At 56.1% G+C, this 23,951-nt stretch overlaps 2 protein-coding genes across 5 annotated transcripts; both read left to right on the top strand.

Moving 5' to 3' along the window:
* Positions 1-1,843: 1,843 nt before the first annotated feature.
* Positions 1,844-8,265, top strand: PIP5KL1 (phosphatidylinositol-4-phosphate 5-kinase like 1). Of its 4 annotated transcripts, XM_090276025.1 has the most exons (12): positions 1,844-1,925; positions 2,770-2,973; positions 4,119-4,169; positions 4,362-4,516; positions 4,771-4,895; positions 5,398-5,432; positions 5,523-5,578; positions 6,298-6,410; positions 6,691-6,841; positions 6,966-7,208; positions 7,488-7,725; positions 8,070-8,265. In XM_090276025.1, the coding sequence occupies exons 1-11, from the start codon at positions 1,896-1,898 to the stop codon at positions 7,492-7,494; spliced, it is 1,170 nt and encodes a 389-aa protein (XP_090132151.1). In that variant the 5' UTR covers positions 1,844-1,895; the 3' UTR covers positions 7,495-7,725; positions 8,070-8,265. The 4 variants fall into 4 exon arrangements, with proteins under 4 accessions (XP_090132151.1, XP_090132150.1, XP_090132149.1 ...); XM_090276024.1 differs by having other exon boundaries at positions 6,966-7,725; XM_090276023.1 differs by lacking the exon at positions 1,844-1,925 and having other exon boundaries at positions 2,737-2,973; positions 6,966-7,270.
* Positions 8,266-13,266: 5,001 nt separating this feature from the next.
* Positions 13,267-21,695, top strand: ST6GALNAC4 (ST6 N-acetylgalactosaminide alpha-2,6-sialyltransferase 4). The gene is made up of 5 exons (XM_090275276.1): positions 13,267-13,314; positions 14,571-14,768; positions 17,654-18,066; positions 19,745-19,852; positions 21,002-21,695. The coding sequence occupies exons 1-5, from the start codon at positions 13,267-13,269 to the stop codon at positions 21,186-21,188; spliced, it is 954 nt and encodes a 317-aa protein (XP_090131402.1). The 3' UTR covers positions 21,189-21,695.
* Positions 21,696-23,951: the final 2,256 nt, after the last annotated feature.

Here is a 23,951-nt window from a genome sequence, read left to right as displayed (position 1 = left end):
CCTCACCCTCCTCCCAGGTAACCTGGTCCTTGCCTAGGCTTGCCTCTAGCCTGGCTATATCTCCTGAGCCCTGACGCATTGCACATTCAGCAGCCACCCACCTAGTGTCTCCATCAAATGTCATAATGGCACCTCAAATTCCTCCTGTCATGATCTGAATTCTCAGGACCCTCCCTCCCAAACCTGGCCCTCCCCTCATGCTCTGCTCCCTCTCATGACTGGCATTCTCCTGTGTCCCTGACCCCAGCCAGAAGCCTGTCAGACATCACTGACCTTGGCTTTCCTCTCCTGCACCCCACCCCTGGCCACAAGACCCAAGTCCTGTCAATTCTACCCCTCTCCCCAGCCATTCTGCTTTAAGTCACCAAAGTCTTTCTCATGCTTTCCCTCTGCCCACTCTGGTCCCCTCCAGATTGGTTGAATGACAACCAGTGACCTTTTAAAAACCGTCTGAGCATCTTTCTTATGCTGTCTAACCCACAATGTTTCTCCGGGCCTCCACCCCTCTCCCTACCGTGGGCTGCGTACAAGAACCTGCATGCTTGCTTGCTTACTTGTTCTTTCCTACTCACCTACCCACTACCATGCTGGCCTTTTATTTCCTGGGACTCACCAGGGCCATTGGCACATCCTACTCCCATTGGTTCAACATATACTTATCAAACACTGGTTTGTGCCAGGTGCCAAGCCAGGAAACAAGCCTTGCGTTGTTTCTGCCTTCCTTGCACCCTCCATTCTAGGAGGAGGTTTAATAAACAAATGAGCCCTAGCTGATGTGGCTCAGTGGATTGAGCACCTTCCTGTGAAGGTCACAGGTTCAATTCCTGGTCAGGGCACATGCCTGGGTTGCAGTCCAGGTCCCCAGTTGGGACTGCATGAGAGGCAACCTATCAATGTTTCTCTCCCTGTCTATTTACCTTCCCCTCTCTCTAGAAATAAATTAATAAAATCTTAAAAACAAATGAACAAGACAATCTCCAACAGTGTTAAGCATGATGCAGAGAAAACAGAATGATGTGATTGACGATGAGGAGAAGGAACACTTAGAGTCAACCAAGGTGACAAGAAGGAATAAGGAAACGGAAGTCTGAGGGAAAAGGTTTTGAGCAGAGGAAACAGCACTTGTAACAGCCCCGAGGCGTGAAAGTTTTTGGTGGCTAAGGACTAGCAGGGAATCCCTGTGGCTGTGTAGTGGGTGCAGGGAGAGTAGTTTGGGATGGGGCTGGAGAGTGGGCAGAAGGGTCTGGGACCACGGTGGGGGGTTTAGGATTTATTTCAGTACCACGGGAATACCCACACCGAAGGCTTTAAGCAAGAGAGTGACATCATCCGATTTATGCTTTTAAAAGATCTCGCTAGCAACTCTGTTCCTCTAATTCACCACTAGATCCTCCAAGCATAGCACTGCTCCCGGCCCCTAGTATGTGTTAAAACACATGTATTGAATGAGTGCGGGCCCCAGGCATCCTGTGTGACCTGGAGGTGGTCACTTCTCTCTGAACCTTGGTTTCCTCACCTGAAACACCGTGGATGCGAATTTCACGCCGGAGAGTGTAGGCGGGACGGTATTGAGCTTACCCGCCTCCCCAAGCAACGCCGAGACTCGAGCCCTCCACTCCAGGGGAGGAATGGGGGCGGCGGGGTCTCCCCTCCCAGGGACCACAGCCTGCGCGCCGCGGCCCCACCCTGCCCTGGACCTTGGTCCGAAGGATGCTGCAGCTCCGGGGGCGGGACCCGCAGGCTCCTGCTGGCGACTCCCGCGTGGATTGGGTGCAGCCGTGACCGGCAGCGCGCTATTGGTCGGCCCAGAAGCAGGGGCGGGGCCTGGCTCCTGCAGCTGGGCTGCCAGGCGGCGTGCGGATGCGGCCAGAGCCCGGGAAGCTGCTGCGGGGGCCATGGCATCGCCGAGCCCGGGGCCCCGCGAGGTAGGTGCGAACCCGAGAGAGGACAGGAGAGGGAAGGGTTTGGAAGCAGAAGCCGGGCCCCCCCTCCCGGTGCGGGGCGGACACACCCCCATCCAAGCTCTGGAGGGGTCCTGCACTAGGCGGGGACCAGGACACGCCCCACGTGGAAACCGCAGGTACGAAGGGGAAGGTTCTGGCGGGTATCCCTCGAGAACTTCAGTTTTTTTCATGGGGAAAATGGAGGTGATAATAAAAGCTCCTCCTTCATAGGACTGTTAAGAGGTCAAGCTCTCAGCCAGTGCTGGTCACATGGTGGGTGCCCACTCCTAATGGGTCAGCGGCTATGACCTCAGCTTTGTGCTGATCTTCCGAGCTGGCCTGGAGGAACTCAGGACTGATGAGTGGAATGTACGACCGAATCACTGGCATCACACACAGCTCCTGTCAAGAGTTCCTGTTCACGGAGCTCAAACTCAACTGTCATAGTGGTTAATATCTGCCATGACGTTGTTAGAGTTCTCATTTCACAGATGAGGAAATAAGGCCTAGGAGGTTAAATGACTTACCTAAGGTCACACGGCTGGGGAGGGACGTCACTCTTGGGCCAGGTTTGGCTGCAGAGCTGTATTCTCTGCCTAACGCTAATAATAACCATCACTCTATTTTGGGGTGCTGACTGCATGCCAGGGACTGTGTGGCCCCTCACAACAACCAGTGAGGTGGGTACCAGAATTATCTGTATTTTACAACTGAGGAAACTGAGGCAAAGGAGAGCTCAAAGTAGTGGAGGTGGGACTCACACCCATGCCTTTCCCCTCTGCGATGCTGCCACATGCTCATTGCTTCCTGTGCCTTCTGCCACCAGGTCCTGGCTCTCTCCCCAGAGGCTGGACGCAAAGCAACTACCTCAAATTCCGGCCCCCGCGGCCTTCTCTGGCGTCTACGAGACAAGCAGCTGCGCCTAGGCCTGTTTGAGATCAGCCCAGGGCATGAGCTGCACCGGCTGACATGTATGATACAGGCAGGGCTGTGGGCGGCCACCCAGGTTTCTCTGGACCACCCGCCCAGGGTGAGTGGCCAATCTGTCCTATGCACCAATGGCAAGACCAGGCCGATGCCCTGTCTTCCTAATACTGTAGAATTGGGGGTCAGAAAGGGCTATAAGGGGAGGAAATCAGGGGCTTGGTGCAGGGAGGGACAGACATTCTGGGGTTGGGGCTGAGGCCAGAGAGCCAGAAAGCCCAGGATGTGAAGGGGGTGTGAGGAACCCCCTGCCCCAGGTGGTTGATGTGTGACTAGATGGGCCTCTGCCTCTCTTTGGGCCTCAGTGTCCCCATCTGTGTAATGTACAATGTCTTGGTGGAGGGAGATTATTATACTCCTTGGTCTCTGAGGCCCTCTCAGCCCTGCCAGGGTATATGGTTGAGAAGGGACCCTATCTCCACCCCGCCAGCATGGCCCATCTGCTCCGGAGCTCATGCTGGGGCCAGGCTAGCTCAGCAGAAAGCGCCACCCAACTGCAAGCTCAGCAGCTGGACGGGCCGGGTGAGCATGTGTATTGTTGGTGTGCACAGTGCCATCATGTCCACAGGTACAGGGAGAGTGTAGGAGCCAGGGCGGGGAGTCCTCTAAATCTCATCACCTGCTGAAAATCATCTCCCATGGGTCCCCAGTACCCATCATGGCCTCAGGGTCCTGCTGGTTCAAGCCCAAGGGCCAACTGTCCAGCCTAATTCACATTCCGTCCCTCCCTTACTCACTTCAGGCGCTTGGGCCCTCCTTCCCATCCTGGTGGCCGCCAATGCCATTGTCATTACTATGAGCACCCTCCTCCTCTCCACTACGCTTCAGCTTTCAGCTACAGGTCTCCTCCCCGAGGAAGTCTCTGATCCTGCCCCTCCTAGGCTGAGTCAGGCAGGTCCCTTGGCTGCAAGGCCTTCACCTTTTACTGAAATGGCATCCAGCTTCACTTGGCCAGTGTGTGTGTCTGGGCGAATGTGCCAGGGACTAGGGACCCAGCTCTGGAAGAGACATACCCAGACCCTGCCTCAGGACACTCTCTCATCCTCCCTCCATCTGCCCAACTCAGGCACGCCCAGGGCAGTCTCTGTTTGGTGGAGGAATCAAATTGGGGGAAGGGGTGAGGCCAGGTTTGGGAGACTTGGAGACCCTGAGTTCAGCGATGAGGAGATGAGACTTGCTCCCACGTTGCAGGGGCTGCCCACGGAGGAGGATTTCTCCGAGGTCCTGACCCAGGCTCATGAGGTAGGAAAACTCAGACTACTGCATGGAGTAGGCGGGTACCATCTTAGCTCTCTCTCCTCAGTTTCCCCATGGGTGCAGGGCCTTAGGGCCTTCAGGAAGGGTGTGGTTCCCTTGACCCTCCCGAACTAGGGCCAACTGCACACACCTGGGCTCCAGAGGACACTCTTGGGGGCTGCTCTTCCTCCCCTGCAGGGCTTCGAGCTGGGCACCCTGGCTGGTCCGGCGTTCGCCTGGCTGCGCCACTCCCTGGGCCTGGCTGAGGAGGACTATCAGGCCGCACTGGGGCCCGGCGGCCCCTACCTGCAGTTCCTGAGCACCTCCAAGAGCAAGGCCAGCTTCTTCCTGTCGTGAGCTGGCGGCATGGGTGGGGGAGGGGTGGGAGTGGTGTCCTGGGGTGAAGAGTGACATTTGGGGAGAGAAATAGAATGGCCAGGTCAGGGAGGGTCCCAGCCAGATAAAGGTCAGAGAGGAGACTGAGGGTGAGGGCCTGGCCCTGGGGAGACAGAGCCACCCATGGACAGGAGAGGTCAGGGAGCCTGGTGGGAGCCGCTCCAACCTGGCCTAGGCAGTGACCTCTCCCTCCCCGCTCCGCCGCCCCCAGCCACGACCAGCGCTTCTTCCTGAAAACCCTGCGGCGCAGGGAGGTGAGGGCGCTGCTCGCCCACCTGCCCCGCTACGTGCAGCACCTGCAGCGGCACCCACACTCGCTGCTGGCGCGGTTGCTGGGTAAGGCCGGCCAGGGACCCAGGATTGGGGTGTGGGGGAAAGGAGAGAAGGAGAGACGGAGGAGGGGAGGGGACCAGGGAGTGGGGCGGTTCCGGGATGCGGGGTGCCGGATACCTGAACCTCTACGGGTGGAGGGGACTGGACTGGAGGCGGATCCGACTGCGGGCAGAGTTCGGTACACGACGGGGCCTAGGTGACAGCGGAGGCGGACCCTGGGGCCGGTGGGCGGGGCCCAAAGGAGGAGGGGCTGGGATTGGACAGTCCTTGGGAAGGACATGTGGGCGGGGCCATGCCCGAAGACCCGGCGTCCTCGGGGTGTGTCTAGAGACGCGTGGAGTCGATGACCCACGCAAGCTGAGGAGGGGGTCTGTTTCTGCAGCTGGAGGGGCGGGCTCGGGATGCTGCGGAGCTCGAGGAGGCTGGGCCTGGAGCTGGAACTGGGGCGGCTCGGAGCCCGGGTTGCAGAGTGAGTTCCCTCACCCGGCGTTCTCTCCCTTTCCAGGAGTGCACAGTCTGCGGGTGCCCCGGGGCAAGAAGGTGGGTGAGGCCGAGACGAGGGGACCGGGCGGGAGGGGGCGACTGCAGGGTGAGATCCTGTCCCTCCTCACTCCCTACCCCTGTCCCCAGAAATACTTCATCGTCATGCAGAGCGTCTTCTATCCAGCTGGCCGCATCTCCCAGAGGTGAGTCGGCCTCTCAGGGCCGCGGTCCCACTCGCCATGTGCCACCGGAAGGAATCACACTCACTAGATAGATGGCGAAATTGAGGCCCAGGGAGCAAGGACGTTCCCATGATCTCCTGATGGGCCAGTGACAGCAATACCCACGGTCAGCATCTCCTGAGCACTCTATGAGTTGGGCGCTGTGTTGAAACATTTGCATTCATTATCTTTATTCCCGTAACAACTCTGAGGGGTAGGAGCTGTTATCACCCCCATTTTGTAGATGATAAGCTGAGGAGGGGGGCCAGCGAGGAGCAGGGATTCAAGCCCAGCCTTTGAGTGCCTCTCAGTCCTGACTCTGTCCTCATTGAGGGTCCCCATTAGTGTTCCCCCAGGGCCTCCTGGTGCTACTGCCTAGGGTTGCACCCTGTGCCTGGGACAACCCCAGGGATGACTAGACTCAGGCATAGGCAGGGGTAAAGCCTGGACTAGGCTTCCCAAGGCCTGAGTTCAAGTCCCTGTTCTGCCTTTTCCTTACTCTGTGGTCTTGGGTGAGTCAGAGAAACTGAGCCTTCTCTTCATCTTTACAGCGGGGACGATAGTAGAATGGGGCTGTGCTGAGTTTGAATCCCTACCCAGTGGAAGCTCTCCCTTCTTATCATCACCTTGTGAGAGTCCTTGTGTATCTTGTCTGTGTAAAGCTGAATTCTGTCGTGCCCCCCGACTCTCCTCGCCTCCAGGTATGACATCAAGGGCTGTGAGGTGAGCCGATGGGTGGAGCCGACCCCTGAGGGCAGCCCCCTTGTCCTGGTGCTAAAGGACCTCAACTTTCAGGGCAAGACCATCAACCTGGGTGAGCCATGGAGCAGTCACTGCCTGCTCTTCCTCCATTCAGGGTGAAGTTAAGAGGGTGTCCGTGGCACTGCCCTCTGCCCACGTCATTAAGAACCCAGATTCTGGAGTCGGGCAGAGCAGGGTTCAAATCCTGGCTCCACAATTTACTAGCTAAGGTGATTGAGGCAAATTACAGATGAGTTTCCTCATCTGTGAAATGGGGCAGATGCGTGTGGAGCCCCCCGCACCTTGCCTGGCACACGAGGAGCACTCAGGCAGGGGTGCTGATACTTCACCAGGGCCCCAGCGGAGCTGGCTCCTCCGGCAGATGGAACTGGACACCACCTTCCTCCGGGAGCTCAACGTGCTGGATTACAGCCTCCTGCTGGCCTTCCAGAGTCTCCAGGAGGATGAGAAGGGCCCAGGCAGCCTCGTCTTCCGCACAGCCAGGTGGGCCCACCACAGGGTTAGGGCAGAGTGCCGCCCAAGGGCAGCCTGGCCACGCTTACAGGGTCAATTGCCTGGGGCCCCTGCAGAAGGTGGTAGCTTCACCGCCAACCCCCTCGGCCCCCAGGTCTGTGCAAGCGGTACAGAGCCTGGATGAACCCGGAGCTCAGAACCGCCGGCTGCTGCCCGACATCCCCAACGCCCTTCACATCTTGGACGGGCTGGAGCAACGCTATTTTCTGGGTCTCGTGGACCTTGCCACCGTCTACGGGCTCCGCAAGCGGCTGGAGCACCTGTGGAAGACGCTGCGCTACCCCAACCGGACCTTCTCCACTGTCAGCCCGGCTCTCTACGCCCGTCGCCTCTGCCAGTGGGTGGAGGCACACACCGAGTGACCAGCGCCGGGCCGCGGGCTTCCCGTCTGGACAATGGGTGCACGTTTGGAATTCGTGTTCCAGCCGGGTCAGGGCAGCGGGTCGGGCTCCCCTCGCCTGCTGTTCCTGCAGTCGGCCTCCAGAGGGCAGAATGCCCTAACTGATATGACAGCCTCGTTTGAGGGCGATGCTGTGCCTGGCATTGTGCCAGGGACTCCCCACATTAGCTCCTTTAATCTTTAAAAAAAAAAAAAGATATTATTCTCTTTTTACAGGCCATGAAATGGCGGCTCATGGGGTGAAGGGACTGAACAAGGTTACTCAGCAACAAATGCTGGAACAAGGACTCGACTATACCTTTTGGATTCAGGAGCCCATATTCTTACTCATCAGCTCCTACGACCCTGTCCTCATGCTCTGGGAAAGTGGGGAGGCTGAAGGCTCCAGCTCAGGGCCTTTGTCTTCCAGATGGGGAAACTGAGGCCCAGACACTTTAAGGGGGCTTATGCACGGGTAAGTGGCAAGGCCAGCCCAAGAACCCAGGCCCCCTTCCCCCTTCCCCCTGGCTTAAGGAGGGCCCGCTAGCCTTGGGGGAGGAGGGCTCTCACTCCTGCTCCTCTAAGGATGCAGGTGGGAAAAGGTGGGGTATTGAGAGACCTGCAGCTCTGGGATACACTATGTTGGGGTCCACTATTGGTCTTCAGGAAGTTCTGCCCTCCTCTGATAGTCATGTTTCTCATCTGAAAAAGGGGGCAGGGGTTGGTATGTAGACCAAGGGCTCTGCCAAACAGACATCACCAGGAGCAGAGAAGCAAAGTGCCTGCATAGCCCCTGATCATTTCTTCTCCCTTCTCCAGGAGACTCCAGCCTGGCCTCTGACATCAGTCTAGGCTGACCATGCCCAAGCAGGCCTTTCCTCTGGTGCTGCTCTGGGGCCTCGCTGTGTGACCAAGGCAAGGTGCTAACCCTCTCTGTGCCTCAGTGGACTAATCTGTAAGATGGAAGGATGAAAATGGACCTCATGAACTCATTAAATATTTATTGAGCACCTGCTATATGACAGGTCCTCTGCTGGTTTTTGGGGACCTGGGGATGGAGCAAGATGCACAGATTTCACCTTCACAGAATTCACAGTCTGGAGTGTAGGGGAGGTGATGAAAGCAACGTGGTGTAACAAAGCCTTATGAAGGAGCATGGGACCATGAAGCTCAGGGAAGGGGCCCCCTCCTAAATATAAGATTGGTGGGGTGGCTTCTGACCTCTAAACTGAGAGCAGAAGAGTTAGGTACAGCCCTGGAAGGGTCCCAGGCTAAGGGCACAGCAAAGGGTTTGGTGAGAGAGTGTGGCATTTGAAATAAAAAAACATGACCCGCCCAGACTGGTGTGGCTCAGTGGATTGAACGCCAGCCTGCAAACCAAAGGTTTGCTGGTTCGATTACCAGTTAAGGCATATGCCTGCGTTGTGGGCCAGGTCCCCAGTTGGGGGTGTGTGAGAGGCAACCACACATTGATATTTCTCTCCCTCTCTTTCTCCCTCCCTGCCCCTTTCTTTAAAAATAAATAAAATCTTTTTTAAAAAAAGAAAGAAAGAAACACGTCCCTGTGGTCGGGTTGAGAGTGGATGGGGACAGTGTGGTGGGGGGCTATGCAGACCAAGAGCTGACCCCCAGGACTAGATGACTCTGGACCCTGGGAAAGACGCTCAGCTACACCAAACACTGCCATTCCATTGGTCTTCAAAGATAGGAGGAAAAATGGCTGATGGGGAAGGGAGAGGAAAGGGAAAGCTTATGCTGCAGGCCTGGAGTATGGGTTCCTAGCAGTACAGATATAGATACAGACAGATGTAGATATAGATATAAATATAGATATGTAATTGACATCACCCCTAGATATCTGGGTAACCACCTCTCTGAGCTAACACAAACCAGGGGGAATTTCTTGTTCTGACTCAGCAGGAAGTTGAGACATTGGCTGTGCTCAGTTCATTGCCCATCTGGGAGATGGGTGGGTTGTGGAAATTCAGTGGTGGTAGGGCATTGCAGCAGGAAGTGGGTTTGACCTCACATTTCCCTGGGGTTTGGATCTACAGGGCTGAGTCAGAGGTCCAGACTCCTGCACTCCTAGGTAAGAATGGCTCAGCCTGCCCTGGCTGGTGTGGCTCCGTGGATTGGACACCAAGGCTGTGAACCATAAGGTCACCAGTTTGATTCCCAGTCAGGGCACATTCCTGGGTTGCGGGCCAGGTCCCCTGGTTGGGGGCATGCAAGAGGCAATCGTACACATCAATGTTTCTCTCCCTCCTTTCCGCCCTCCCTTCCCTCGCTCTAAAAATAAATAAATAAAATATTTAAAAAAAAATAAAATAAAGAAAAAGAGTGTCTCAGCCCCCTCACTCCTTTTGGGTCTCTGGCAATGGCCTGAGGCTGAACAGGGAAATTACTGGTCCAAGATCTCATGGGGCCCAGGACTCCTGGCTCTCCTAACTTGCTCATTCAACAACATTGTGTGTGCTAGGCACTGTGCAGGCTCTAGAAACGACCTGAACACATGGTTGGCCTGCTGCCCAGACGGAGCTTAGAGTCTCATAGGTGGGTAGACCACAAGCAAGAAAACTGTAATACACAGGATAATTTCTGAGTGTAACAGTAGTTAAAAAGATAGATCAAGGCGGGACAGGAAGGGTGCGAGTGCAGTGTTGGACAGTGGTTGACAAGGAGGTGAAATTTGAGCTAAATGACAAGAAGGAGCTGGCCATGTGACTAGAGCAGTCCAGGTAGAGGATATAGCAAGTGCAAAGGCCCTGAGGTAGAAATCAGCTCAGTGTGATTAGGGGTTGGAAGGGTGGCCCAAGGTGGTGGAGGGTGATTAAGTGGGAGGCAGGAGTTCAAACTGTGCAGGGCCTTGGTCAGGGCGAGGAGAGTGGACTTCTGCCAAAACCAAACTGAAAAGCTTCATTTGAAATTGTGGGACTTCCTGGTGTCAGTCTGTAGAGGTATGATCCTCATCTGCTCTGGGAGCCCGGGACATTTGGGCATGCCCCTGTCTTGGTGCAGCCGTAGCAAGGAGGAAGTTGCCTCTCTGGGGGAGGAATTATCACTTCACCAGCGATAGTGGGTGATGAATGAATCCATAGGGAAGTTCTCACAATTTCCCCCCTGGGGTTGGGTCTATGAAAACAAAATTTGACAGATGAGGGCTCTGGATTTGGGCACCCGCTGTGTGCCTTGCTTTGTGTGAATGAGGGGGCCACAGAGAAAGACTGAACTTGGACCACTACCCTTGAGGTGTGCCCAGTGTGGAGTGGGGAAGACAAGCAGGGTTTGTGCTCAAAGGACACCTAGGGGCAGGGCCATTTCAGCAGGATGGGGAGAGGCATAGAGGCCTAGAGCACCAGCTGGGTGAAAATATCCAACATGAATACCTTGAGGTTGTGCCCACACCAGAGCCTCTGAGAAACAGAACCTGGACTTTGAAATGGGGCCTGAGCAGAAGCATAGGATGGTTCCCAGGCCAGAGCCCTGCAGAGGGTGGTGGGCGTGGTAGGGGTGGTAAGATGAGCTTTCTGGCCTATTAATTATTTTGTAAAAACAAGCAAGCAAGCAAACAAACAACAGAAAACACTTTAGCCCTGGCTGGTGTGGTTCAGGGGATTGAGTGCCAGTCTGCAAACTGATGGGTCACGAGTTGTGGGCCAGATCCGCTGTTGGGGGCATGTGAGGGGCAACCAATTGATGTATCTCTCGCACATTGATGTTTCCTTCTCTTTCTCCCTCCCTTTCCCTCTCTTTAAAAATAAATAAAATTTCTTAAAAAATAAAATCTTTTAAAAAAAACCACTTTAAATGGGAATTATGCTTTCCACTTCATCACAAGTCTATCCCTCCCTACTGTCCCACATCTGCCCCTTCAACCCTTTCTGACCCCTGAAGGCACTTCAGTTTGAAGTCTCTAAGGGACGCCATCTGAGCCTTCAAATGGGACACATTGCAACGTTTGCAGAGGCCCTGGACTGAGTTGTCTTGGAGTTGGAGGACACTTTTGGGAAGGGGGCTGTCGGAAAGTGAAGCCCAGTGGTCAGAGCCCTGGCTCTGGAGTGAGGCTGCCCAGGGTTTGAATCATGACTCTGCCACACGTTGCCGCTGCGATATCTCATCAGGAGGTAAGTGGTGTTATGGTCCCCACTTCACAGAAAATAGCTGAGGCTCAAGTGACCTCACACGGCCAGAGACAGCCCAGGTAGGTTTGCCACCGAAAATGCAGGAGGCCCAGTCCCACTAGAATGTCAGATTTTAAGTTATTTGTTGTTTATCTGAAATTCCAAAGAAATTGGGTGTCTCGTATTTTACTTGGTTAAACTGACAATCCTACCAATTGAAACCCAGGGCTGCCTAACCCCAAGCCCGTGTTTAATTTTCCTACCAATCTCGCGATTTCAGAAATGGAGAAACTCGTCTGGATGGCCAGGCAGCCACGGTTGAGTGGTTCTGGCACCCTCTAAGTCTTTCTACTACGGGTCGCCCTCTTCTAGCCTGGGCAAGGGTGTATTTTATTTATTTTTGTGTTTATGTTTTTAATTTTTAAAGATTTTATTTATTTATTTTTAGAGAGAGGGAAGAGAGAGAGAAAGAGAGGGAAACACCAATGCGTCGCTGTCTCTCCTGCGCCCCCAACTGGGGACCCGGCCGGCAACTGAGGCAAGCGTCCTGACTGGGAATCAACCGGTGACCCTTCGGTTCGCAGGCCGGCACTCAATTCACTGAATGAACCTCACCAGCCAGGGAGATTTTTATGTCTTAATTTAATTTATGCTATTTTCCATGCAGTCCCCCAACGCCCTCCCCTCTGACAGCTGTTAGTCTGTTCTCTGTATCTATGAGTCTGCTTCTATTTTGTTTGCTAGTTTATCTTGGGGATGAGTTTAGACAAATGGGGAAGGACGGAAAACACGGGGTTGGACCCTGAGCTCAGACTCCACCCCTGGATGCTAAGGCCCGCCTCCGGCCCCGCAGGCCCCGCCCCCACCCGGAGGGGGGGGGCCCCCCGCCGTGGGCCGCGCACGTCCCTCACTAGCCGCGCAATCCGCACTCCTAGGCCCCGCCCCTGACGCTCAGGCCCCGCCCACACCAGTCTCTTCCCCGAGTTCGCAAACCCCGCCCCCGCCCCGGGCACCTCGCATTCGGCTTCCAGCTGTCTGGAGCCGCGGCAGCGGCGCCGCCTGTGACCCGGGGCTCCGGCTTCCAGCCCGGCTCGCCCGGCCCGCGGGCCATGGAGCTCCGAGCTGCAGATAGAGATCAGCCGGCGCGTACCAGCTTGCCAGCCCGGTTAGCTCCCGGCTCGGGGAGGGGGCGGTAGAAGCGGGAAGAGGGGCGGAAATCGTGCTCTCACCCCAGGCCTCTCCTAGTCCCGCGTGCAGGGAGGTGGGAGGGTGGGTGGGAGTCGGAGTTCCTAGCTCCTGCTTCTGTCTGACCCAGACTTAATGGGTGACCTTGAGCCCAGGGTTCCCCCCTCTCTGCCTCTCCTTCCTCATCTGCACAATGGGATTCGGGTTGGCGGAAGGGTCCCAAAGGTCACCGATTCCAGCTCCTTAAAGACGCAGCCAGTGCCTCCTGGTGTTGGGGACTTTGACATTCAGAAGCCATTGCCTTGGCTCCAGCCTGTACCCTCCTTCCCCTGCCTCAGTTTCCCTGGGAAGTTTCCTCTGAAGCCTGGGACCTAGCTCTGAGTTTCTGGGTCTTGACAGGTGCCTGGTTCCCACCCCATCCCAGCCCTGGAGACAGCAGCCCTCTTGCTGCTGAGCGGCAGCGACATTATGAAGACTCAGGTAAGTGGGAAAAATAAAAGGTCACAGGGGACTTGGAGGTGGCTTCTGGCATAACAGCCTCAGTAGCCTCACCCACTCAGGACTGGCCGTCACTTCTGACCCCCACTATTCCTGAGCGGAAGAGAAGGGCGGACTGGCATCAAGGTCCAGCTCTGATCTGGCAGGCTGTGTGGCCCCAGACAGCTGGTGTCCCCTCTCTGGTTTCAGTGCTTTGCACCTCTCCCCTGTAAATGGAGGTAATAGTACTACCTCCTGGGAGCATCCTGGAGGTCGCCCAGGTGAGCCACCTGCCTGGGAGTGGGCTCTGGTGTGAAGGTTCAGTTTAGCTGCTCCTGACTTGATTCAGGAGCCCCTCGTGAGAGAGATCCCTGGATGTTGGGGGAGTCAATCACCACCGCCTGAATTGAGATCTCTGGGTCCCTTGTGCACAGGGCGCCAGGTGCCAGGCAGAGCCTGAGTCCTCAAGGGCTGTACGTTCCCCACTTCACCCCACAGCTGGCCACACAGATTTCTTTTTCGAAGTGACAGGGTTTGTGGGCAGAAAAGGTTGCGCCTCATTGGGATATACCTGGGGGTGGGGGTGGAGGATGGTGAGGGCTGCTTTTCTGCCTCTGGTTTTCAAAGAGCACCAGCCAGCTGCGAGGTGGTTTCTGAAACATGGCCGAGGGACCTGTGCCTTGACAGGCTTGGAGAAAATGAGAGCCAAGAGAGACACAGTTGGTGACCAGAGTAGCCCAGCACAGGATGGCAGCCCTGAGTCGTAACCCCCAACCAAACCAGGCTGCCCCTCCTTGAAGGCTTGGTAGGGGCTTCACAGAGTCTGCCAGCAAGACCAGCGCTCCAGCAGGGCTTCTTGGTACCATGGCCTTTGGTACATGGTTCCTGGCGGCAGAGCCCCTGGACAGCAGCTTTCAATCATTGAAACCATTTCTTGAATGACATTTCCCTTACATCCCCTTCTTGATCCGGATCATGATCACCAGCCACTGAGTCAGCTGGGGTGGGGCAGGGGTGGGGGATGGTCACACTGGCAGCCTCAGTCCAGGGTCTGAAGGGGGCTGGTTGCCCTGCTGATGGGCACTCTCCTGTCCTCGTGTGCACAGTACTTTACAGTATACAGAGCACTTTCACCACTGCAAGCTCACACCGCGGGTGTTATTCACCCCTATTTCGTAGAGGCCCAGAGCGGTGGAGAATCATGCCCAAGGCTGCACAGTGCACCCAGGCTTCTGGTTAAGAGCATGGGCTCTGTAGCCTGGATCTGAGGTCTCACTCTGCGTTTTCCTGCCGTATGGCTTCGAGTTACACACTTCACCCCAAATTGGTTTTCTCTAGAAGATAGGGCTCACCTCCAGAGCCTCTTGTAATCTGAGCCTGGCAGCCCAGAGAAAGGAGACTTTAGATTCTGCTGATGTTCTTTCTACAAGCTACTGAGCTGGAGTTTGGACCCATGAGGCAGGGGTGCAGCGCCCTGTAGAAGCTTCTAGGAGCCCCAGCGACCCTCACTCCCACCTCACAACTGCTCTCTCCCCAGAGTCGGTTCCTGCTCATCATCCTGTGCTCCCTGGGCTTCTTCGCTGCTTATGTCCTGCTCTGCTGCTGGGCCTGCCTGCCCTTCTGCCTGGCCTCCTGCCTGGCCTCCTGCCTGGGCCCCTACCTCTCCACCAACTCCAGACCCACTGTGCCAGGGTCCCTGCACTTCAGTGGATACAGCAGAGTGCCAGATGGGAAGGTGAGTCTGCCAGGCAGCATGTGGGGGCAGGCCAAGGATGCTGGGGTGCCCCCCCAACTCTCTGGGAGGTAGTGAGAACTGGGCTCATGCCAGGTCAGCCTGGATGGACCCAGGCTGGGCTCCTCTGCTTACCAGCTGTGTGATGTTGGCTAGTCACTTCACCTCTCTAAGCCCCACGTTCTAAGAGGAAATGGGTTTTTTAAAAAAGATTTTATTTTATTTTTTTAAAGATTTTTTTAAAATTTAGTTTTAGAGAGAGGAGAAGGGAGGGAGAAAGAAAGGGAGAGAAACCTTAATGAGTCATTGCCTCTTGTGCACCCCTAATGGGGACCCGGCCCACAACCCAGGTACATGCCCTGACTAGGAACCGAACCGGTGACCCATGGGTTCACAGACTGGCACTCAATCCACTGAACCACACCAGCCAGGGCTGTTTATTTATTTTTAGAGAAAGGAGAATGGAGGGAGAAAGAAGGGGAGAGGAACGTTGATGTGTGAGAGAAACATTGATCAGTTGCTTCTCCCGCGCCCCCCCATCAGGGACCTGGCCCACAACTCAGGCATGTGCCCTCTCTGGAATTGAACCAGTGACCTTTCAGTCTGTGGGACAATGCTCAGCCCACTGAGCTACACCAGTCAGGGTGGAAATGGATTTTTTAATTCAACAAATACTGCCTGGCTGCTGTCAGCTGAGTGCTGGGGGTGGCTGGCCCTCTGGAGCTCCCATTGCAGCGGGGGAGCCAGACGTGACATCCCGGTGATAGGTACATCGTGTGCATCTTTAGATTGAAGTGTTGACTCCCAATCCATGCATTCCACTGTGTATTTGGTGCCTCGAATGTGTCTTGCCTTGTGCTGGTTGCTGCTGGGGATAGACATGACACGGATAAGTTGTCCACCCAGAGCTCTCCCTCTCATGGGAGACGGGGATGCTGGAGCCCAGGGTGATGAGGTAGCTGTGCCCCTGCCCCACGGCACCTGCCTCCCCATGCCAGCTCTGCTGGGTGAGGTGCAGAGCACTTGACACGCCCTCCCTGATGTCAGTGGCCCTACACGGTAGGTTTCTCAAAGGCATCCGGCATTGACATCCAGCGCAGGAAGCTTCGAGTTCTGAGCGGGGTGGCCCTCTGAGTGTTGGGCAGAGGGAGGTGTGCTCGGGGACCCTGGCTTGGAGGAGATGTGCTTTGGGTCTTCATTCCTCTGAGTCTCAGTTGCCTCCTCATCTGTAAAGGATGGTCGTTGTAGCTCCTCTCTCTGGAGGGCTGCTGTGAAGGTTCCACTGTGTGATTCCCGGACAGTGTTCAGGACAGGTGCCATATCACTATTTGATCGATATACAGGAACAGCAGTGAGGGGGCACATGAACTTGAGTGCCCCACAGGTTTGTCCAGGTGGGACAAAAGCACGCGTGGGCTGGGTGGACCCTGTTCCATCTTTCATGGTGGCGGCCATTGTTCATTTCAGACACTCAAAGCTTATGGGCAGGTGGGCTCACGGTAGCCAGAGCCTCTGGGTTTGTTAAGAGAAGCAGGAAATCCAAGTCTTGAATGTCAAGAGGGCTGGTTTTTATAAATTAGGGGTTAATTAAGTATTTTAAAGACTGTGTGTAGGACAAGCAGAATGCCTCCTGTGGCTGGTGGTGACCTTGGATCTGAACAGACTCTAGTCGTCAGGACAGGCTCAAACTGAGGGCAGAAGGAGGTCTTGTTCTTTATTGCTGGGGTTTGGAAAGTGCTCCCATGAGTTCTTCAGTCAGCATGGTAGATATGGAGTGTCCCTGAGTGGGAGATGACAGTGTGTCTTTATTAACTGGAATTAATGTTCCGTAGCCTTTACAGGGCTTTGTAAACCTGCCTTCCCCCAGGTGGGCACAGAAGCCTGGGGCAGGGAACAAGTCGTTTTCTGGAAGACTTGACCCCTGACCCTGGGTGAGTATTTGCAGGCTGGTTGGCTCAGGTTCTGCCTCTTGAGGGATAATGAGATGAGGGTTGGGTCCTCACTGTGCCCTAGCTCTGTGCCATAACTCTCCAGGCATTTTTTAAAAAATATATTTTTATTTATTTATGTTTAGAGAGACGGGAAAGGATAGAGGAAGAGAGGGAGGGAAACATTGATATGCAAGAGATGCGTCAATCAGTTGCCTCTCGCACACCCTGACCGGGGACCTGGCCTGCAACCCAGGCACGTGCCCTGACTGGGAATCGAACTGGCAACCCTTCGGTTCATAGACTGGCACTCAACGCACTGAGCCACACCAGCCGGGGCCAGGCATTTTTAATTGAATCCTCACAACCTGAGCAAGTAGATACTATTTTTATTACCATTTTACATATAAGGGATGTGAAACTCAGGAGGCAGAGTGACTCACCAAAGCTAGAAAGGGGCAGGGCCAAGATTCAGGCTCAGAACCAGAGGTTCCCAACATTGTCGTGGGCACTAAAGACTCTCTCTGCTTTTACGTATTAAACTGGACACGTGAGCGAGGCTCAGACAGAGGAAGGCACAACCTAAGAGTGAATTTGAAGAGCTGAAGTTTGTGTTTACTTAACAAATGCGTATATGACACCCAGCCTGTGCCAGGCGCCGCTCCAAGTGCTTTGTAAATATTTGCTCATGTAACCGTAATAAAGACTTCATGATAAAGGGCTCGTTAGGGCCTCAGCAGAAGGGGTAGGGGCTGTGAATATGGCTAATGTAGAATCTCAGCTCTGCTACCAGCTCCACCTGCCTGGACTCCGTTTTCTCGTCTGTGAAATGGGTTGGTAAAATACTTCGCGTCGATGCAGGGGTCAAGTGAGGTCAGCAGGGGTACCTGCGGGGAGGAGCAGCGGCAGAAGCTAGGTGCCCACGCCTTTCTGTCTCTCTCCCTCTCCCTCTCCCGGCAGCCGCTGGTCCGAGGGCCGTGCCGCAGCTGCGCCGTGGTGTCCAGCTCTGGCCAGATGCTGGGCTCGGGCCTGGGCGCCCAGATCGACGGGGCCGAGTGCGTGCTGCGCATGAACCAGGCGCCCACCGTGGGCTTTGAGGCGGACGTGGGCCAGCGCAGCACCCTGCGCGTGATCTCGCACACGACCGTGCCGCTGCTGCTGCGCAACTACTCGCACTACTTCCAGCAGGCCCGCGACACGCTCTATGTGGTGTGGGGCCAGGGGAAGAACATGGACCGCGCGCTGGGTGGCCGCACCTACCGCACGCTGCTGCAGCTCACCAAGATGTACCCGGGCCTGCAGGTGTACACCTTCACCGAGCGCATGATGGCCTACTGCGACCAGGTCTTCCAGGACGAGACGGGCAAGAACCGGTGAGCTGGCCTCCTGCTGGGGTCTCCCTGGTGGCCGGGGCTCAGCAGTGGTGGAGGCAGAGCGGTCCTGCCCTCTCAAAGGGAGCAGGAATCAGAGACTGTCACTCATCACATTGTCACAGAGATCAAGCATCCCACGTGGTGGTGAGGGGTATTCAGCCTTGTGAGCACTGGCCAGTGTGGGGACAGTGTCAGGGAGCTCTTCCCTCTGGAGGGGCTACTCTGAGATCTGAAGCGGTCTCTGAAGTCCCTTCCAGAAAATAAAAGGAGCAGCTGCAGCGCTAGCGGCCCTCTTCATGCACCAGGCACTGGGTTAAGCACCACACGTTCAACGTCTCATCGTAGTCTGGCCTCCCTCCTGCACGTGTGGGCTCCTACCCTGCCCCGCGGCTCAGGAAACAGCTGCCAGCCTCCAGTTTTCCACCCAACTCCCCTCGCTGCATCGCCTGCCACATACAGTGGGGCTTGAATCTCTGACAGGTGCCACCATCCTCCCCTGCCCTTGCAGCAACCCCCTCACTGCTGTCCCTGCTGCCCCTGCAGGCTGAGCTCCAGTCACCCCAGTGAATTCGCCCCAGCAGTCACCTGCCCTCAGCCCTACGGCAACTCACATGGAGAATAAGGTCCAGGCTCCCACCTCCTCCTCTCCCCTGGCCTACATGCCTTGTATGATTTGGCCCCTGCCTTACTGGCTGTCTGGGCTTCCTCACATATCCACACTGGTTCTCACCTGCATGCCTTTACGTACAGTGTTCTACCCCTAAAACTCCCCATGACTGACCCCTTCTTGCCATTTAGGCCTGGGTGGAATGTCACCTCCTCAGTGAAGCCCTCCCTGACCACCCCATCCGATGATCTCCTCCCAGCTGACACTCTATTCCTTTGTTTCCGTGTCTTCTCAGTGGTTCTCTCCCAGCTGCCTCCTCCTTTGAGAATGCTAGTGTTGGGTGTGGCAGGTTCCTGGCCAGCACAGGGCCTGGGAGGTGCCCAACTTGAGTGAATGAACCACCTCATGATGCCTCTGTAGAGGTGGAGGTGAGTGTGGCTCTCAGCTGGGAGAGTAACCAGTGCTGGTATCGTGAAGAGAGTGGAGGCATGGGGTTGCCACACTGCCCCTTGTTCCGAGTTAGGCGTAGAGGCATGGGGGGCTGCTGGGCTGCAAGTGTTCCCTCCCCATAACCGCCTATAATTATCCCCACGCCACAGATGGGTCACTGAGGCTCAGAGGTTCATGAGCAATCTGACACCCCTGAGCAGGTGCAGGCATCGAATCGAAGACCGTTTGACTCCAGGAAACCCCCTTTCCCAGTTTCAACCACTGCTCCGCAGCCTCCCCCTGCCTCCCCAAATTTGGCCCCTTAGATCCAGAGAGGATGTGGCTGGGGCCCTTTTACCATCGTCCGCAGGTTTGCTCAAGCCCTGTATGGATGGTGAGGGGTCAAACAGACCTGGCTTTGTGTCCTGCCCCACCTCTGGGCTGCAGCTGGCCTTGGGCTGTCTCTGTCCCCTCCCCAGCCTCCTCCAGGACCCTCTCTGTAGGGATCAAGGTGAGTGGCTCTCGGGGGCGGGGGGTAACCAGTGCTGTGCCTTGAGAGCTGACGCTGGAGCCTCCACAGGCCCCTTGCTCTGAGTGGGGGCGGTGGGCAGCCGGGCTGACTGCGTTTCCCCTCCCTGCTAGGAGGCAGTCGGGCTCCTTTCTCAGCACTGGGTGGTTCACCATGATCCTTGCCCTGGAGCTATGCGAGGAGATCGTGGTCTACGGAATGGTCAGCGACAGCTACTGCAGGTCAGGCCAGCCCGGCCCTGGGCGGGAGGGGAGCTGGGGAGGCTGGCAGGGCCGTGGACCTCATGCCCAAGGACCTGGGAGCTGTGAGGCATAGGGCGTGTTGGCTTCCTGGTGGGTGGCGGAAGCCCAGACATCCCTCGAGCTGGTGCCCAGGGGGAAGGGGCTCAGCCTCTGGGACAGGCTCGATGCCAGTCTCCACTCTGCCAGCGTAGCCTTGGGCCAGGTACGCCACCTCCCAGAACCTTCCTTTCCTTATTGTGAAAGAGAAAACAATCACCTTATTCAGAAGGTTGTGGAAGTATTTACAGAGAGAATAATCTATGGGAAGCACTTACCGCAACGTTGGGGCCAATTATATGTCAGTGATAGATCATGCTGATGTTTTTATTTTTGATATTATATTTCAATACTATAGTAACTATCAAGTTCACAAAGGGTCCCATGTTTTCACCCTCTCTTCTCTGTGGAACGCGTTTGTTGAGCACATGGGTGAGATGGCAGGAGCCTGGGTGCCCTTTGCGGAGGCACCTGGCCAGACCACCTGCGTGCATGCGTGCATGGTGCCACAGGGCATCAGGGGTCCCTCACCACAAGCCCTGCACCAGCAAAGCACTTTGTGATCTTGCCCTTTTTTAAAAAAATTATTTTAGACGGGGAGGGGGCAGAGGGGGCAGAGGCAGGGAGACAGAGAAACGACGATTTGTTCTACTTACATATGCAGTCACTGGTTGATTTCTTGCATGTGCCTTGATCAGGAATTTAACTTGAAATGTTGGCATAACAGGACAACGATCTTACCAACTGAATTACCTGGCCAGGGCAGTCTTCATCTTTTTGACCTTTGAACTCAGCTTGGAAGGTGGATATCACCATTCCTATTTTACATATGGATTATTCAGGTTTACGGGGTATGTCTCTGGCCTATATAGTCAACCAGCTTGCAAAAGACGGAGCTAGGACTCGAACACTGGCCTTTGGGATCTACAAGCTGCCCTACCCTTCCCTGTTTGTCCTGGCCTCCCCTGGGATCAGGCATGGGACTCTGTGGGCCTGTAGTACCTGGTGAGGGTGGCCGAGGTAGGTGCAGGATCTGGCAGGAGGTGGGAGAGTTCTGGTGCCCCACACCTGTCCCTGTTCCGTACCCCATAGGGAGAAGAACCACCCCTCAGTGCCTTACCACTACTTCGAGAAGGGTCGGCTGGATGAGTGTCAGATGTACCTGGCACATGAGCGGGCGCCCCGCAGCGCCCACCGCTTCATCACTGAGAAGACTGTGTTCTCCCGCTGGGCCAAGAAGAGGCCCATCGTGTTCGCCCACCCATCTTGGGGCCTGTAGCCCCACTGCCCAGCTGTCCACAATGCCTTCATCAGGACGCCGTTCCATTCCCACTCCACCAGAAACATTTAATTTATGGATCCTGCCTCTGCCACATGCCGGGTGGACCTAGGGTTCCTTCCTGCACTACCCTGGACACCCGTGGAACCATCTTGGGTCCCCAGACTTTAAAGGAGAGAAGAGGGGGGCTATGGTGACGCTCCTCCCATCACCACTCCCTGAGTACTCTGAATCTTAATTTTGGGGTTCATCCCAACTTGGGGTCTGTCTAGTGGCCTTTGCCCCCAGGGCTGATGGCCCCCCACTCACCAGCCTCGTAACCTTCAACCTGGCACCAGCCCTGGCCCTTCCTCTCTACACTCCTCCACTCGCTTTTGGTGCCACACATCTTGGCTGGTTGCCCTGGTTGGGGCATCCCAGAGATTGAGTTTCATTGGGCAGAGGAGCCTTTGAACTGTGACTCTCAGGGCCACCTTGAGTGTACGGGTAAATTTTCCTGGAACCCTGTCTCCAGTGTGGTTATGTGTCGGGTGAGAACGGGGGCTGCGCTCTCTGCCACAATCCCATGGCTTGTTGACTTGAAGGCAGGCCAAGTCGTGGGGCCCCTCCCTTCACCCATTTAATCTGTGTGTTTCTTCCCCACGAGCCTGCTCCCTTCCCCACCGGATCAGAGAGTCTAGCCCTGGAAGGAAGGAAATTTCTCCGCCCCCTGTCTTTTGTCCAGGGTCAAATTCCTTGCCAGTTAAATTTCCTATGCCTGAGGATACATGTATTGATTTTAGAGAGAGAGGAAAAGAGGCGGAAACATTGATCATTGGCCTCCTCTATTCCCCCTGACCAGGGACCAAACCTGAAACCTAGGTATGTGCCCTGACTAGGAATCGAACCGGTGACTTTTGCGTTCACAGGCCGGCACTCAGTCCACTGAGCCAGCGCAGTCCGTGGAGGTCTTTTGTTTTGTTTTGTTTGTTTGTTTTAACGAGGAGCTGTACATTTTCACTTTGCACTGGACCGCACAAATTATGTAGCTGGCTGTGCTAGGGAGTCTCGGTGACCTTCTCAAGAGAGGCTAGAGACTTGGCATGTGGCCCACAGCGCCGCCTTTTGTGCCCTGCCTCCCCCTACCCAGTGCTGGGCAGGCCCAGAAGGTTCTGCAAGCGTGGGAGGAGGGAGGAGAGCCCTTGGGCCGGAGGAGAGGGAGCACTGTGGTGGGAGGGAGCAGGCTGGCAGCTGAACCGCCAGCTGGCCTGGCAGTGGTGGTGTCTGAGCGGGTGTTGGGCAGAAGGAAGCGTGGGATGTCACCAGGCAGGCAGAGGGCTGGCGGGGGAACTGGGGGCCAAGGGGGCCTCAGGAGTCAGGCCTGGCCTCGTTGTGGCCCTACTTCCTGCCGTGGGACCCTGGCAGATGAGCGCCTCTTTCTGGGCCTCGGTTTCCTTATCTGAAACAGTCATCCCTACCTCACGGGATCATACACATTTGGAGATGGCACCTGTAAAGTGCCTGTCCCCAGGGCTGGCACTTGATATGTGGGGTCCCCTTTGCTCACCCAGCCATCGTCGGTGGTGGTGACAAATGGGCCAAAAGACTTCCCGTCCCCATCAGCTCTCCCTGCTTACAGCCTCCTCCTTGGACTCCTGGGCCCAGGGTCCACTGAGTCTGATGGGACTCAAACTCAGCCCCTCCCAGGTGGCTGCCTGCCCCGCCCTCCTCCTCTCCATCCCCCAAGAATATGCTGGCTTTGACCTGGGGCCCAGTGAGAGGCACATCTGTCCTGGCTCTGCCCTACCGCCCCGCCCCGGGTAGGGTGTTTACTGCTGGGTGTGCCCAGATGTGTGTTTCCGGGCTTTGTGACCTGACGAGCCATCCATCAGTTACTTCCTCCAGGAAGACTTTCTCCAGAAGGCTCTGGGCCAGGCCAGTGAGTGGTTCCGGCCTGTTGAAGACTCACTGGGGACGCCTCCCTCTGCCACTGTAGTTCCTTCAGCTTCTACAGGGAAACGGTGAGTTGGGGCAGGATCCTCCTATTTATCGGGGGCACCTTGGTGTGCAGCCCCTCTTGGGGCCTCTTGTCCACATCCTGGCTCCTTTGTCCCCTCCACAGCCCAGTTCCTGCTTCCTCCTGAGGCCAGAGGGGAAGCCAGGTGAGCCTCTGCCTGGAGGTGCCTTAAGGGGCCTCTACCCTGAGAAGGAACTTGGGGCCAGGCCAGGGACTCATACCACTCCTCTAGCTGGGTGAGGAAAGGAACGGTTTTTGTAGCTGCTGGCCAGCACCCATGTCCAGGACACCTCGGCCAGTCTGACCACTCCCACCTGTGGTTCCAGGCCCACTGCCCAGGTCTTGGGAACAAGGGCTCAAGAGCAGCTACTGCGTGCAGGCTGTCACCTGCCTGCGGCTCCCATCGCCCTCTCTTAAGATGCCCGTCCCTCCAGCTCCTTTCTCGGCCCAGAGGGAGAGAGGCCGGAGTCCACAGGCCTGGCTCTCACCCTGGCTCTGCCTGGAACCCATGGGGAGTTTTGGGCAAATCCTGTCCCCTCTCCTGGCCCTGGTTTCAGTCTCTATAAATTGGAAGCTGGGGTGACAGGTGAGGTTCTGAGGACTCTTCCCAGGACCCTGTGGAAGGGGAAAGTCCTAACATTGCAAAGATTGCTAAGGGGCCAGAAGAAGGTCATACCCAGGATCCCCACCCTGAGGCAGGAGGGGCTGCAGCAGAGGCCATATCCCCCAGACCGTAGGGGAGCAGCTCAGGGGTGGGGGGAGCACCA

Source organism: Furipterus horrens, unplaced genomic scaffold, assembly GCF_987537825.1.
Source record: "Furipterus horrens unplaced genomic scaffold, mFurHor1.1.pri manual_scaffold_4, whole genome shotgun sequence".
In the NCBI taxonomy this organism is placed as follows: domain Eukaryota; kingdom Metazoa; phylum Chordata; class Mammalia; order Chiroptera; family Furipteridae; genus Furipterus; species Furipterus horrens.
Note: the sequence above shows the minus strand (reverse complement) of the source record. Positions and strands in the feature narration are given on the sequence as shown.